A 15,240-nucleotide genomic window follows, 5' to 3' on the forward strand; every position below is an offset into this window, starting at 1 on the left:
ATTTATTGCCGATGAATACTGCTGAAATTTGCAATAGATTTCGAAAGTTATATAGTACTGAATGGGTATAAGGAGAACTGAAGCTTACAGCGATGACTGTTCGAGCCATAAACAATATGTTTCTCGTCCACAGTAGTACGGCAAAGCTCTCAGTTGTGAGGTGAACGGCTGAAACAATAGACTAGTTGCATAGCGAGTTGAAACTAATTTTCTAAGATCAACGTTAGAAAATTCCTTCTCCAAATCTCTAGAGGCGATGAGTTTCGGTGAAACCACCTGTCCCCAACTTTTGTAGTGTTATTTAGATTTGGTTGCAAAAAAGCAAAATGTCAATTAAGCATATATATCGTACACTAAACACCGCCATATATAGTACATTTCATGATTCGTAAGGAAAGTATAGAGTTAGTTATCAGAAGTGCTCGAAAGTCAAACAGGACTGGAGGGATTGTAATTAGTGTAGTTGAAACCAGGAGAGTCGAAGTCTCTCATGGATTGAGATGTGGAAGGAGTCAAGTTGGAATCAGCATTGGTTACATGGGTGACAATGTCCACCTTTTCCTTGTTCCAGAAGGAGAACCTTCTCTTAGGAACCTTTTCTGCCCCTCTCTTCAATGATTTCAACTCTGTCAATGGGTACAAATCATAAGTCCAGAAAGCCATCAAAAAGCCATACCAAAGATGGAATGCCCATTCAAACACATCGGCAATGTCCTTTCTGCCTCTGACGTAGAACCCACAGCAAATTGCTGCCAACATGATTGTCACCACCAACCAAATAATCTTAACAATGAAGGATATGGTAAATTTGTTCCATCTTTCACCGTTGACATACTTCCTATAATACTGGCCCATAATATAGTAATTGGTGAAATTCAACGCCAACGAGATCATCACCAAGATGGCAAAAGTGGCTAGCAACTCGGCGTAGTGGTTGAGCATACGTTTGCCTTGGGTCACAAACACGTACCCACACACCGACTGTGCAATAAAAAAAATCTGTGCCATGATCCCCACAACGATGGAAGCTAAACCTAATCTTTTCTGCAAATCAGGCTTGATAAACTTTATCAATTTTCCGATTTTTCTGTGGTAAAACTCTAAATAGATCGAGCAACAGAACACAATTGAATGTATCACCACAAATGTCAAAAAGAATCCGGGACACAAGATAACCCCAATTCTTTGGAGTGGTAAAGGAGAGGCATTCTCATCGAATTGAGGATACACCTTAGAACCTTCTCCCACGTACATACCTATCAAGGTAAAACACCATATGTACCAGCAAATTAAACCAAACAAAGGAATGAAGTAGAAATGGTTAAACTTCGAAGTCACGAAGACAAATTGATTTCTGATAGCCGTGAACATTGGTATTCTGAACACAGAAAGCAGGGAAGATTTATCGGGTTGTAAGGTCACGAACGAGAATGTATATGAGACCAATATTCGGAATACAAAAATGTTTGACAGCGAGAGGGCAGCTAACGTGTTATTTATAATACGCCTGTCAGTGCTAGAATTATACTCGTACCAAACGAGTTAAATTGTATGGGTCGGGTTGATTTTAACAATGAATCATCTTTCTATTCAAAAATCATTTGCAACAATAGAAGTTGAACTTTCGCAACAAAGAATTTTTCCTATTTTGGCCGTCGGAGGAAAGTCTTGCCATCTCTTGGCCCTGCTGAAAAATAGCACCCTTGGCTCGTTAAGGGTTCAGACGCCTTTTATTCTTTGTTGAATCACACATCGTACGCCAAACCAAGGAATAATGACCTTTCTCTATGCGTCTATAGAATTGTACCCGTTGGTGCTAATCCAATATCTGCATGCACTCGCGGGTCCAAGCTTGATTCTCTTCGTGATGATCATTTAGGTTAAATGATATTTTACCCAAAAGTAATGGTCTCCTACATACACCTTGAACCCTAAATTCCGAACAGGGAAATTGACCATAGGGTAGGGTAATAACTAATGCAGCCTAAGATACAGACGAGTGCCACCCAGTTTTCGCAGTTGACCAATGAGTCTCGTGGATTTCGGGACAAATTTTGGTCTGTGACACCAGCTGTTTAGGTGTAGTTTCACCAGAGACTTCATTCCCCAGTCGTCGGCAGGATTAACCTGGTACAATCCTTGTAGCCCCAAACTGGTTCAATGAAAGTGGATTCCCGACGTTTACGCGTCGGTAGCTAATTCAAGTGAAATTACCTGCAGCCTGCGATCAATTATGTTTCCTAAACCGGATTATTAAATCTAAACCCTCAGTAATAAATTTCAAAACTCAGGCTGCACTTGCTTAAGACTATGCAAGACAACTATATACGACTATGTTAACTGCATATGGAGCCATCTAGATTCCGATGAAGGTGGCCATGATGGTTTGCTTCTTAACTTCTCACATTCCGTACATTTTTTATCCGTATATATACCTTTTCCTCCCACTCAGTTCCTGTTACCTACTCAAATTACTATGGTACCCAACAGCCAAAGTTAGTCCCACAACCAAATCAAACATACCCCGCTCTTGCAAAAGCCGGTCCTCATAGATTGTGAGCCATCCCAACTTGTTCTCATCGGGCAAGTCATCCTCAGGACTCTTGTTGTAGTAGAGTCCATCTCCTGCAATATAGTAGTTTCTGAGTTGTCCTTCTGAAATGTCATTATCGACCATCTTTGTGTTGAGCTTCTCGGACTTGAATTCAGGAGCATCTCCCTTCTTCTTGTTAAGCTTCTTATTAAGGTTTCTCACTCTGCTAGAGAAATTCTGCTTGTGGGGTCTGAACATCGACAACACCGGTGGGAAGTTGTTGTTTTCCAGGTTTTGCAAGTAGATGTCCTGGGGGTTGCTGGTTTTAAACGGTAATGACTGTTCACCTCCCTCGATATAGTTTTGGTGGAAGTAAATGTTCCTCTTCCCAACAAACTTCCATTGTTCTGGCTGCAGCTCGTTCAAGCGAGTTTTGATTTTGTTCATTTTACTGATCCGAACTCGGGGAATAGACCCGATATTCCACCGCATATTGGTGAAGTCCCTTACTTCGTAGTTCATAAAGTTGGTTTCCCTGTTGACCAAGCTCTTCAAATTAGAGATTCTGTCATAAGGGATGTACTTTTCAGGGATCGCTTGAGGAAGCGATAATCCGTTATACCGGCTATTACCATTGGGTTTACCGTTACTAGGACAGTACTTGATCATATTCTTCTTTAATGTCGACGACCGGGTCAAGGTGGCGGTGAAGTATCCTCCGTCCTGTTTAGGCTTCTTCTGTACCACCATGATAGGAGGCCGGGATTTATCAGACTGGGTTTCTGCATCCTTGAAGGTCATGGTGAACCCGTCCACAGAGTCATTGGTGATTTCCACATAGAAACCTGGCCCGTTCCGACAGTACATGTGTTTCAAGCCAGGATTGGTCGTCAAGTATAAATCCTTACCGAACTTCAACACGTGATACTTCCAGTACGGCGTGGAAATTCTCCCATCATTACAGTCGGCCACCGAGCCTGAAACAATGTTAGAACTGGTCAAAGAGTTGGACGAGTTTTTTGTGTTCAAGGTGGGAATGTACACCGAATTACGGGAGAACACGGAGTCCCGTGATCCAGCACCTGGTGAGACGCTTATTACCGAGTGACGGGGGTTGGAGTGGTCTTCGTGTGAAAATGAACCCTCAAGAGGACCTGAGATACTCATTCTGTTCAACGACGACTGGATGCTATTGACCTTTCTGTGACCATGGATCAATGATTTAGTCTTAGACAAGTCGATTCGGGAAAGCCGTTTAAACCTATCCACTCGAGACACTTTCCGTTTGAGCACAGACCCGAACTGGTTGTTGCTGGCTTCAGGAGCCAATGGCGATGTCATAAAGGCTCCAGCACCTCCAATACTAGAGGTGGAACTGGCCATCGATACCTGGTGGATGTGACGCTTGGTGGACTCAGAAGGCGGTTGCAGAGCCACATTGGCACTGCTAGATGACATAGGAGGACTTGGCGGTGTGACGATGGACGGATCCAACGAGTTGTAATTATGTGAAACACCGTCATCGACAGAATCATTAGAAATCGTGGGTTGTAGGTTGGGGTTGTCTTCTCTGAATCTAGAGGTTATGGGTGATTTATTCATATACTCCTCAATGTCAAAGGAGAAATCTCCAAACAGCACTTCTTCCATGACTGGCGGAGGTTTTCTCGTCAAATTGCTCATACTTTACAAGAATTCGAGGATTTGATATCTTGATAACAATTATTTGATCCTGTAGCTTGAGTTGTGAATGATTCCTAGCCTGAAATATCTGGCCGCTGCAAACTTTAAATTGGGTGCTTGTTGGATTTAAAGTTTGACCTGAAACATTTTTTCTCCTTTGGCTACAGCTACATCGCCAAAAATAGCCGCGCGACTTTCAAGGCACAGTTTCAAGGCACACTGACAGGAAATGTAAGAAGACCCGGTTGCGAGGCTGTCCATTCAGTGGCGACGGGCTGTAGTACACTGGCCCTAGGCCTAGGTCATCGGCCTAACCCAGGCACGTGATGCGTGAAGACGCTCAATTTCCATAAATGCCTCTTTCATAAAACTACTTACCCCATATTAAATTACTTACTCGTCCTCATCTTCAATGTCGGTTTCCAAGTCACACATTGACCGGCAATTGGGACAATAAAACTGTGGATAACTCTTGATGATGATTGGCCGGATACACTTGTAGTGCCATGAATGCAGACAAGGACTTATAAATAACGCCTGACACGGCTCCAACTTCAACAAGCAGATTGCACACTCAGAGAGCTCATCGGATTTGAGTGCATTACTTAGTGGGTTATCATCAGCCTCTGGTTGACCTTGTTGCAATGATAAGTTCTTCAACTTCTGGTGGATCTCAAGGTTAAACTGGTTGACCTTCCGTTGCCAACTCTTGTTAAACTCACATCGCATCTTCACACATCTGTAGACTTCTTCGGTACCACCTCTGTAGTCCATCCCAAGCTGGATGATATCACCATCAATCAATGGCATCAACAGCGACTCTTGTGATGCAGGGCTTAGTCTGATGTGATTCAAAAATGTTCCGGACGATGATTTACAATCCTTAACAAACCACTGACCGTCTTCGTTACATTGGAACAACGCGTGGGTTCTTGATACCACTTTGGATTTGAATACAATAGGAGCATCAGATCCTTGTGGAGCATGGGCTGCTGCTTTGTTCTTTTCGGTGTATCGGCCAATTCGTATGACTTGGCTTGACCTAGTTCTTCTGATGATGGGAGCGAAATAGAGTCCCGAACTGGATGATGAATGATCAATGAGAGGTGTTAGTCTCAAAGAGTAGAATCCGTCCTTGTCCTTAGCACTGGCACCGACCTCTTCTTGTGTGGTGGTAACAGCATCTGTTGATGGTTCACCGCTGGCCCCTCCAACCGCTTCGGTAGCAGGTTCAGGTTCTCTTGGCTGAACCATTGTCACATCCATGTCGGTAGTTTCGTGGTCAGTACGGTTATCATCTGCTTGCGCCACAGGCAGACTCGGCGATTCTAACTCGTCCTCGGCAGTGTCGGCCGAGGTTCCAACTGGGGTGGTGGGTTCATCGTTGTTGTTGGTATTGTAAGTTCCAAAGTTAGCGATAGTGGGACTATTGGCCATAAACGCCCGAGACTCGAGCGGCTCAACTATCGCCTGTTCATGCTGGGAATGTGAACGAATAGTGTTGGTGAAGTTGACCAAAAAATTTAATCCGAGTGATGGCCGCCTCGTGTTAGCAGGTGGAGTGTCTCTCGCCTCACCACCACTAGACGAAGAGGTCTGTTGTTCTTCACCTTGAGCGGTGTTTCTAACACTGTTGCTGCTAACGGAGCTGTTTCTGAGGCCACTCAGTCCCGAGCCGGCTCTGGAGAGGGTTCCACTTGTAGGGAGGTTGGCCACGGGAGATGCTGACACGCTGCTAGAAGTACTACTAAGTTGGGACGACAGTTTGTTGGATATATTGGAGCGAGAATCGCTACGGATCTGTGATTGGGCCGAGAAATCCCGGAGTGGGACTCCACTGCTTGTCATCGCCATTGTTTGATGTATTTGTGGATAATTAGGAGATGTGTCTCGTTTTTTATTGAGAAAAAATGATTCAGGGATCTTTGATAGGGCAACCTTAAACTGAAAAGAATCACGAGTGGGTGGAGAATCAAGGCCTTTTGTAGTCGATGCTTATGTATGAAGTAAGGATTGATACAGTTACCCTCTTGTGAAGCCGTGTAATCTGAAATATCTCCGTTTGTGGTTTGAAGATTAAAACGCTGAGAAATTACAAATTCGAGTAATCTCAGCCAGCATCAACAACTTGCAATTTTCGCGAAATTGACTGAAAGTGGGCCAAAAGTCAAGCTAGCAAGAAAGCAATAATTAGGCAATTGATGCTGGTGCACAAGAGATAGACGAAAAAGCCAAAAAAATTCTTTTGCTTGGTTTATTTATACGTGTTGCTTGAACCAACTTTTCCACACGAAATACCTAATTACCCTCTTACATACTATACATATCATCCTAAATGGCTGCAAACCTAAGCCCCTAACATTCGAAGTAACGCTTCCTGAAGCGCAGATTTGCCGGACTTGGACTCCCACATGAAGTGGTTGGTTTTCTCTACCACCGTCCATTCTTCAGTATCAGTGGACAATTTTGCCAACTGTCTCTGCCAATTTCCCCAATTTTTCGACCGCTTGATCATATAGTCTGAGGAAACCACGTATAACGGGATATCTTGGAGATGAGAACCGGCCACCTCATTGTATGAAAGAATCAGGGCAGTTATCTGTTCTTGTAGTCTAGCACGAATATATTGCAGTTGGTGGACCATATCTGGACCGTATATTCTGGCTTTTGAGGAGTATTTCTTCGGATGTGTGAACCAGTGTAAATTGGTCACTACTCCCAAAGGAGACACGATTCCTTGGAACCATAACTTGAACCCTACACCAGTGGTCATCAACGATAACTCTGGAAACAGGTATGTTTCTTTCTTTGGGAATGGTTTCAACTTGAGCATGTCTTCGTGCCAGCTATCAACAAGCATTATAGACTTGGTGATGGTAGGGTTTTTAGATGCAAATGCTCGAGAGTAGAGTCCTCCCACGTCGAAACCCACCAAAGCAAATGGGCCTGGTACCCCACTCTGTTTAAGTGCTTCTTCAAGATAGTCAACTATAATGCTCACTGACACTGGCGAGGCTGCACTGTCGCTGAACCCATACCCTGGGCGGTCGTAGAAGCAATACCGTTCGAGTTTGTTCAAGTCATACAATTCCTCGATCCATTCCTGGAATTCTTCACTGGACGTTGTTTGTCCTCCTTCCACGAGCACAATGGGCTGTGACCCATTTGTCATATCACCATAGCAGCTGAGGTGGAGTTTGAACTGGTCATTGTTCACAGCAACCATTTTCCCCGGCGGTTTTTCGTGGGTATCAAATGCCATAAGCCACAAGTTCAAACTGATATTCCATATAATGACAAAAAGCACCAACTTGATAAGAAATTTGAAGGAAATGACAATGGCCTCGAAAAACGTCTTTCTGTTTTCAGGACGACCCGTATACCGAATCTCTTGATAAACCTTTGCTCTCTCAACTGTATAGTCGGCATAGCAGTTGAAGAGGACAGTTGCAAGAGTCCATAACATCAAAAAATTTCCGATAAACCCAAACTGGTGACGCAAGTAAGTCACCGAAAACATCACCAAAAAATCGACTCCCAAAAGCCCAGCAGTCACATATCCCAATACTCTCTCATAGTATGCCGGCACCGTAAAGCACCAGTACGTAAGCAAGTTGGTCAATCCACTCAAGATAACCAAGTCAATTTCTAGGAATGAACGTCCTCTGTTGTTCAAACCAGGGATAGCAACAAAGTCAGAAAGAAGTAGAATGAAGAAAAGAACGACATTTGTGATCCACATGACTCTGATGATGAATTTCACAGTTCTAACCCAGTAAAGGTTCAAGGGACTAACAATTGGGTCATCTGGTGATACAAATTGGCCTTGTACAAGCGGTTGCCGTTCAAGTTCTTCGGAAGTGAGCGAGTCAGTGCTCCCACCGGGATGGTCTGTATCACCATCTGTTCCCTGTTTGGGAACTGATACTGCGGGAGAGGTGGCATTGGAGTGATCAGTTTCGTGATTGTTATCTAAGATCTCTGCCAGGGGCCCGTCCTCTGTTGAATTGTAACTCATAACTAACGAAATCTAAGCAATACAGTTTAGCAACAATGCGAAATTGCCTGACTGCGAATTGCAGCCAGAACCTAGCAACACCATAGGATAATATTATGAATATATACTGCTGGAAATCAAGATATCACCTTCTTCATACTGTATCCGTAGTCAGAAGATATACTTTATGGGTATAGTGGGTTATCACCCCTGGCTTCATACACCCATATGTAGTCACATCCACCCGGTTGGCCTGTGAAGCACATTTTTATCGCCAAAAACACATCGCGCTTTAGACGATAACAGTCATGTCTAAAGTTATAACCATCAATTCCACCTCGGTTTCCAACAACACCACCTACTACCGCATAGACATCAAGATCCCTCTCCGGTCCCTTACGGTTCTGAGGAGATACTCTGAGTTTGACGACCTTTTAAAGACCTTATCCCAACTGCTTGGAATAGACTCCAAGGACTTCCCATATAAACTCCCAGCCAAATCTTCCATATTTACCAAGAACAGTGCATCCACCATCTCAGAAAGGAAGCAGGGGCTTGAAGATTTTCTTAATGCGTTGGTAGCAGACAGGGAACTTCAAAACATTCCTCTGCTCCATGAGTTTCTTCACCTACCAGTCATGTTCAAGTTTTCTCCATCCATGTTTAAAAGCAAGGACAGCAGCATCGGCAACTTGGTTATTTCTGATCCACAAAGTATTGATTCTACAAGATGGTTGGAGTTTTTGAGGTTATTCAAATCCAACGTGAACAAGTTGATGGAAACATACAATGAAGATCCCAGCATCAACAATAAAATAAATATAAGGAGCAAAATCCAGCTGATAGTGAAGCCCAACATGGTGATATTGGCACAAAGACTAGATGAATTGTATTCCCTGGGTACAATAGAAGAGCAAGAGTATCAAAGAAGAAAGCTTATTTCCAAGGAATTGACTCACGAGATAGAAGGCTTGTACGATGTTATCGAAGGAGGGTCGAAACCATCCACAAATGTTTCTGATTTCTCGAAACGGTCCCTTTTGGATTCCAGAAGAGTTATTGGTGCTCGTCCGGTGGAAACGAAGAAGACAATACCTTTGAACAACCGAGAACTATTACAACATCAGATTCAAATCCACAGAACTCAGGATCAGGAACTCGAGGGGTTGCGCAAGATAATAGCCCGCCAAAAGGAAATTGGTCTTACCATCAACCAGGAAGTAGAAGAACAAAATGAAATGTTGGACCTGTTGAATGATCAAGTTGAACTAACTACAGACAAGTTGAGACATGCGAGAAATAAGGCAAAGAATATATTGTGACAGCTTTTTATTCATACATGTTGAAGAGGAGTGCTCAGACTTTGGCTTTGGTTGAAGTTGGACGGGATGCGTTTTCTCAAGGAATTGAAAAAGTCGATGTTCCTCGACATATCCACTGTGTCATCCCTATTAATAGTTCCCAACTGACTCACCAGTGGAAATACCTTGGGGTCGTTTAAAATCCGTTCGTTGTATGCTCCCGGTAACTCATCTCCTATTTTCCAAAAACCACCAACATTGTTAAAGAACTTGGCCACCCCTAGTCTTCTTGGTGGATATGCTCTGCCTCCATTTTCTAGATTGAAGATGCTGGGGAAATACTGAAGGTAAAACCACGTACCAATACATGACCCGATGATAGAGCCCCCGATGATATCTCTAAGAAAATGCCTGTTATCACTGATTCTGGAGCATGAAACAAAACACGCCACCATCAACGGTAATATTGCAAGAACCACTTTGATTGAAAGGCCTCTCTTGTCAAACACTTGCAACTTTGCAGCAATATTGAGGCTCGAGATAACCATACCGCAGAATACTGTCGACAGATGCCCGCTAGGAAACGATCTGAAACCTTCCCACAATAATTCTGTACTATCTGTTGTGCAATCATTAACATTGGCCAACGTGAAGGGTTCTAAAACAGCGTTTGCGGCAGGCTCACATCGAGACAATAGATCCGGTCTTGGCAAGCCACATATATTTTTAAGAATACATGTCACCATGAGTTGACAGGCAAGACTTCCAGTAAGCACAAGCATTCCACTGTGGATATCCCATAATCTTCTTGTTAACGTGAACGTATGTCTTCCCAAAATTGAACAAAAAATGAACTGTAATAGGGGCAAACCAAAGCCGATGATCACCAAGAGCCAAAGTGGAACTGCACTTTCTGCTTCGGTTTTGTAAGTGTTCATCAAGGTAATATCTTGAAACAGAAACTCGTGAAACCGAGGAGGTGCAAATCGTCCATAGATGACGGAAGTGCTGAGGATCAACAAGTAGAATAACCAGTCAAATACGTAGGAATAGAACGATAACGACGAAATGGTATAGCTGTAGACTGTGTATGTGGAATCATTCCAATCAATATGCATTTATTCTATTTGCACTTTGCTATTTAATTCCCTTTGTACAAATCGCAACCAAGTTGTTTTTGCACCCAACTCAGTTTGTTTCATCTTCTTTTAAAAGGCTGCCAAAAGTCTTGATACCATACTCAATTTCTGGTGGTGTTAAGAAACTGAAGCACAAACGAACACTGTCTCCCAATCCTCGGTGGTTTTCAGCCACCTCGAAATTGGTTCCGGAAGCCAATATAATATTGTGTTCTTTGGCCAAAGTGCTAACTACCTTCACCAAATTATACTTGGGGTCAAGCGTGACCCAAATGAAGTATCCCCCATCCCCTCCATAGAATTTTGTTGAAGGTGGAAGATATTTCTTAATGGAATCCTTCAACACTTTGGATCTCTCTCTATAGTGAGAGATGAAATTGTTGATGATATCATCGATTGTCCCAGTAATCAACAACTCATGGATAACATAAGAATTCAACTGTGATGGTGTTCCTCCAGACTTGGTGTTTCCTTCTTGTGAGAACTGAAAGGCTAGTTTGGGTGTTGCAGTTTCATGCCAGCCAAATCTCAATCCAGGGGAGATCAATTTAGACGTTGAAGCATTGGAGACAACATGACCCCATCCATCCGTGCATGTTTCTCTATCCAAGTGAACCAATCTTGGTAATGGAGAATCATCTGTATAATTCAAGAGATCATACACATCGTCACAAATAATAAGCATATTGTGCCTCCGTGCCAACTCTATCATCTTCAATCTGGTCTTTAAAGAGTATGTCAAGCCTCCAGGATTTGAGTACGTAGGTACAATATAAATCACTGATCTATAAACTCGGTTATCATCTCTTCCAAGCGGATCAGGAAAGATTCCTCCCGTTTTGTCTTCACCGTTTTCCTTATCTATATTTTGCAACTGCATCTCGAGGGCTTCGATATCGATCTCGTACTCGGCTCCTGGGGTTTCGTTTATAGAGGCAATTCTCCCAGAAAATCCAGCGTCCACAAACGAATGGTTAATTAAAAAGTAACATGGAGATACAACGAAAACTTTCTTAGTATATTCTAGGTTGGTAGCCATCTTCAAAGCCATACCAATCCCAAAAGAAGCACCATTGGTGAGATTGAAACAGTCGGGGTCTGCTTCAGGTACATTGAACTTTCTTGCCATAAACTTACTGAGTTGTTGTCGAATGTCGAAATTTCCCGGATCAGTGCCATAGTTTAAAGGATGTTGGTTATCAGGGTCGGTGTCGTATTTATCGAAGTCCGTCTCAAGCAAAACCTTGCTGAAAGCGGCCTCGAGTTCTTTTCTTGGGTGTAGCGAGTTGGAGGCATACCCTTTGAAGAAGTTGATCACCCTGTTTGACATTGATATAGTTGTCTTAAGGAGAGTTCCACAGTTTTTGAATTGATAGTCTCGAGCGGAATTTCGCACCTAATAAGGAATAATTCCGGTACTCTATTGACCAAATTCTGAAGCTTTCAGACCATTCTAGAAACCTCCTACGAGATTTAAACGCATCTAACTACCCCCAGTCAATTCTAATCCTTGCATAACCCTATCTTTGTATCACCAAGGGCGTTGAAAAGTCGTGGCTTTACCGTCCTCAATTTCTCTAGAGCTCTTGTTTGTTCGCACAGAAAAAATTCTCAACCAATAAAAGGCTGCTTAAATACAATGGTAACGTTGAGTGGATTCATATTAAGTGGCGGATTAGGCTTGGTTGCCAGAAGATTACAACTCAGTATCATCGGTAGAGTCCCTACAGGTGGATACAAACAAATCACCGGATACGCTGCCAGTGGTGCTATTTTCATGGGATCCTATTACTTCTTCAATGGAGTAGTAGACAATAATAGACAGTTATTGAATAGAAGATTGGACGTTTTAAGAGAACAAAGAGCCAAGCAAGAATTGTTCAACGAGTTTACCCAAGCAGAAGATCACAGAATAACTGCCGATAAAAGACAAGGTAGATTTTTCTCATTGTTTGATAAATACGGGGCCAAGTATAAGTGAAGAGGACTTTACCCAACATCAACCATTCACAGCCCTTCACCATTTGCATGACTTACTTATTAGAAAACTAGCAATAGTTCTACATATTTCTGCTTTACTAATATATACGAGTATTAATCAATGATTTCAATAGCGTCGTTGTCTACGTCTTCTTCTTGTCCTTGTTGTAGAATTCCATCTTCGTCTCCTTGTTCATTTTGACTGTCTTCACCCTCTGAACCTTCGGCATTGCTATCGTACTCTTCGGCGACATCTTCGTCATCGTCTTCCTCCTCTCCCCCCTGGTAATTACCATCTTCTTCCTCGTCTTCATCATCATCGGCAGCAGAAACTGCAGCAGTCACATCTGTGGCTTGGTCTGGGGCATCTCCCGGCTTCCCATCTGGCTTCAATGGTTGTTCTTTCAAGCTTTCATCGAAGGAGTTGTTGCTGATGTTTTGCATCTTCAAGAATTCATCAATGGCTGTATAGTATAGCTGATCAATCATACTAAATTCCACAACATCTGGCTTATCTTTCTTGTCATTCTTGACCTCAAATCTCACGCTAAAGGTGTACTTAGTCACATCAGAGAACGAAAAGGACACAACATCGTTGAGCAGGAAAAGCATGATGGGTTTCTTGAAACCAAACCCAATATACGAAGGGTTAAACTCGTTTTGGTTCACCATGATCAATGATCCGTCCTTAGATCCTTTGTACGCTTCTATCAAAAGCATGTCATTGACGTTGTTGGCTCTGTGGCTGATCACTACACCAGTATCTTTGCTCATTCTCAATTTGTTTCTGTTGATGTCACAGGACGGAAGATAGTTAATCAAGTTGATGCCACAAAGTTTGAACTGTCTGGTTAAAAACTGAATGATGGCTTCATTAATGGGCTTTATACCTTCCAACTGGGTAGGCTCCAACATTTGACTTTCAGCAGTGGCAGGAATTTTTCCTGTTTTCACCAAGTGCTTTTTGACCAAGTCCAAGTTGATTTGGCACACTATAGGATCGGTCTTGGTTGGATCTGGAATGGCTTCGTCGCTCAACCAAAAACATAAAGAGCCAATGTTTTTCTTAGACTCCACTGTTGACATCCCTAATATAGGTAATAGCACACAAAGCTTGATGGCCTTGTCCAACTGAATGTATGATAATTCTGGTTCAGATGTCGTTGGATTAACTATCAGTAATATTGGATTTGCTCCGTTCTCTGGTAACAAGTGCAAAAGAAGATTCATTTTCTTTCTCAATGGCGATTGAAAGGAGATTTGGGGCAACTCAAAGATGGTTTCTTCCTCTAAGATTTTTCTATTGACTTGGATGCTGTAATCTGAAAGCATTTTGATGGAAGACGTAGGTTCCAGGTCCGCTTTCGGGCTGATTTTTCTCTTTTTGTTTTCAAACTCCTCCGTGAGGTAAGTGTATAAGCTGTCCAATACACTGACATTGCTTGTATCTTGTTTGATGAGGGTAATGATGTTGGATTTAAGTTCCTGGGGTAATGAATCAACCCATCCCAACTTCGTTACTGACATGTTTGAGTGGATAAAAATCTGAGACGCGCATTAAAATTAGCAGACAGACCAAAGGATGCTGATGTTTCTGTTGGTGACAAAGGGACTACAACCACAGCATTGATATGTAGTTGCTCGTTGTATTCATCATATAACAGACACCCCAGACAGAGGACTCCAGTTTCTAGTCTCTCAACTCCTCTGTTCCTAAGCTTCTGTATGTTAGCTTGGGAGACTAACAGGTTCCGGGACCGTACTAGCCAATCCAGTGAAAAATATATAATATGGTAGAATCTTTGGCATGGCAGTACGAAAAATGGAGGGCACTACGCAAGCTAAGCTGCTTGAGATCAAGGAATGGTGTCTAGTAAACAGGGCCTTAGTCTCCATTTGTTTCCAAAAAGAGACCAGGTTTATGCTGAGATTAGGCCGAGATATGGAACACTGGGAACACTGTACGGTGGTTCTAGTTCTGGTCTCTGGGCCATCCAGGAAGTGTGGGTTTGACTACTACCGGTGTGTGGGTTTGACTACTACCTGTGTGTGGGCGTATGGTGTCATTCCCTACGTTCGTAAATGAAAATTCACTACGTGTTATCCGATAGCACCGACTGTCCTCAACAACAGAGCTTCTGATTGGCAGCCACTAGAATGCATGTTTATCGGGGTATCTTTTAGTTTAGGGGCTCTACGATAGCTAAAAGCCTCTCCTCATTTGGGCTATTGTCGCATGGTTTGGGCGACGTTGCGAGCCAGCGGAAACCATAACTTTTCTCGAGATATCTCCGGCGAAGAATGGCAACAAAGGACGGGAAAAGAGTGGTAAACAGTTTAAACGTTGGACGGATGAGCAAGCACAAGTATAAATAACTCACTCTACCAGATAGCACCCAGACCAAGAAAATCCCCCCTTGTGAATAAAGGTGCTAAAAATAACATTCACTCCTTTGTTTCACGCCTATAAAATACTACTAGAAATCTCATCGGCTGCAACTGCTCGCCTTCATCCAAAACATGCTCCGTCATAACTTGCGGCAAGCCCTTGCCGATTAGGCGCTCGATTGGTTGAAACACAATCAGTTGTGGCACTTCCTATTAGTG

The 15,240-nt window shown here is 42.9% G+C and overlaps 9 protein-coding genes across 9 annotated transcripts; 2 read left to right on the top strand and 7 right to left on the bottom strand. All coding sequences in view use genetic code 12, as the record gives it.

Annotated features, from left to right (window-relative positions):
- Positions 1–429: 429 nt before the first annotated feature.
- On the bottom strand, positions 430–1,371 carry PSN45_000353 (uncharacterized protein; the record flags this gene model as incomplete). Its single annotated transcript, XM_006687775.2, has 1 exon — positions 430–1,371. One exon carries the CDS (start codon positions 1,369–1,371, stop codon positions 430–432), a length of 942 nt encoding a protein of 313 aa, XP_006687838.2.
- Positions 1,372–2,458: 1,087 nt separating this feature from the next.
- On the bottom strand, positions 2,459–4,216 carry PSN45_000354 (uncharacterized protein; the record flags this gene model as incomplete). The annotated part of the gene is made up of 1 exon (XM_066157449.1): positions 2,459–4,216. The coding sequence occupies one exon, from the start codon at positions 4,214–4,216 to the stop codon at positions 2,459–2,461; it is 1,758 nt and encodes a 585-aa protein (XP_066013546.1).
- A 393-nt stretch (positions 4,217–4,609) lies between these two features.
- Positions 4,610–6,070, bottom strand: PSN45_000355 (uncharacterized protein; the record flags this gene model as incomplete). Its single annotated transcript, XM_006687779.2, has 1 exon — positions 4,610–6,070. One exon carries the CDS (start codon positions 6,068–6,070, stop codon positions 4,610–4,612), a length of 1,461 nt encoding a protein of 486 aa, XP_006687842.2.
- A 493-nt stretch (positions 6,071–6,563) lies between these two features.
- Positions 6,564–8,234, bottom strand: PSN45_000356 (uncharacterized protein; the record flags this gene model as incomplete). Its single annotated transcript, XM_006687780.2, has 1 exon — positions 6,564–8,234. One exon carries the CDS (start codon positions 8,232–8,234, stop codon positions 6,564–6,566), a length of 1,671 nt encoding a protein of 556 aa, XP_006687843.2.
- A 287-nt stretch (positions 8,235–8,521) lies between these two features.
- Positions 8,522–9,535, top strand: PSN45_000357 (uncharacterized protein; the record flags this gene model as incomplete). The annotated part of the gene is made up of 1 exon (XM_006687781.2): positions 8,522–9,535. The coding sequence occupies one exon, from the start codon at positions 8,522–8,524 to the stop codon at positions 9,533–9,535; it is 1,014 nt and encodes a 337-aa protein (XP_006687844.1).
- Positions 9,536–9,546: 11 nt separating this feature from the next.
- On the bottom strand, positions 9,547–10,632 carry PSN45_000358 (PAP2-domain-containing protein; the record flags this gene model as incomplete). The annotated part of the gene is made up of 1 exon (XM_006687782.1): positions 9,547–10,632. The coding sequence occupies one exon, from the start codon at positions 10,630–10,632 to the stop codon at positions 9,547–9,549; it is 1,086 nt and encodes a 361-aa protein (XP_006687845.1).
- A 70-nt stretch (positions 10,633–10,702) lies between these two features.
- YEY2 (Valine--pyruvate aminotransferase) lies at positions 10,703–11,983 on the bottom strand (the record flags this gene model as incomplete). The annotated part of the gene is made up of 1 exon (XM_006688715.1): positions 10,703–11,983. One exon carries the CDS (start codon positions 11,981–11,983, stop codon positions 10,703–10,705), a length of 1,281 nt encoding a protein of 426 aa, XP_006688778.1.
- Positions 11,984–12,292: 309 nt separating this feature from the next.
- PSN45_000360 (uncharacterized protein) lies at positions 12,293–12,634 on the top strand (the record flags this gene model as incomplete). The annotated part of the gene is made up of 1 exon (XM_006687783.1): positions 12,293–12,634. The coding sequence occupies one exon, from the start codon at positions 12,293–12,295 to the stop codon at positions 12,632–12,634; it is 342 nt and encodes a 113-aa protein (XP_006687846.1).
- Positions 12,635–12,747: 113 nt separating this feature from the next.
- Positions 12,748–14,160, bottom strand: PSN45_000361 (uncharacterized protein; the record flags this gene model as incomplete). The annotated part of the gene is made up of 1 exon (XM_006688717.2): positions 12,748–14,160. One exon carries the CDS (start codon positions 14,158–14,160, stop codon positions 12,748–12,750), a length of 1,413 nt encoding a protein of 470 aa, XP_006688780.2.
- Positions 14,161–15,240: the final 1,080 nt, after the last annotated feature.

This window comes from Yamadazyma tenuis, chromosome 1 (genome assembly GCF_029203305.1).
Source record: "Yamadazyma tenuis chromosome 1, complete sequence".
Taxonomy (NCBI): domain Eukaryota; kingdom Fungi; phylum Ascomycota; class Pichiomycetes; order Serinales; family Debaryomycetaceae; genus Yamadazyma; species Yamadazyma tenuis.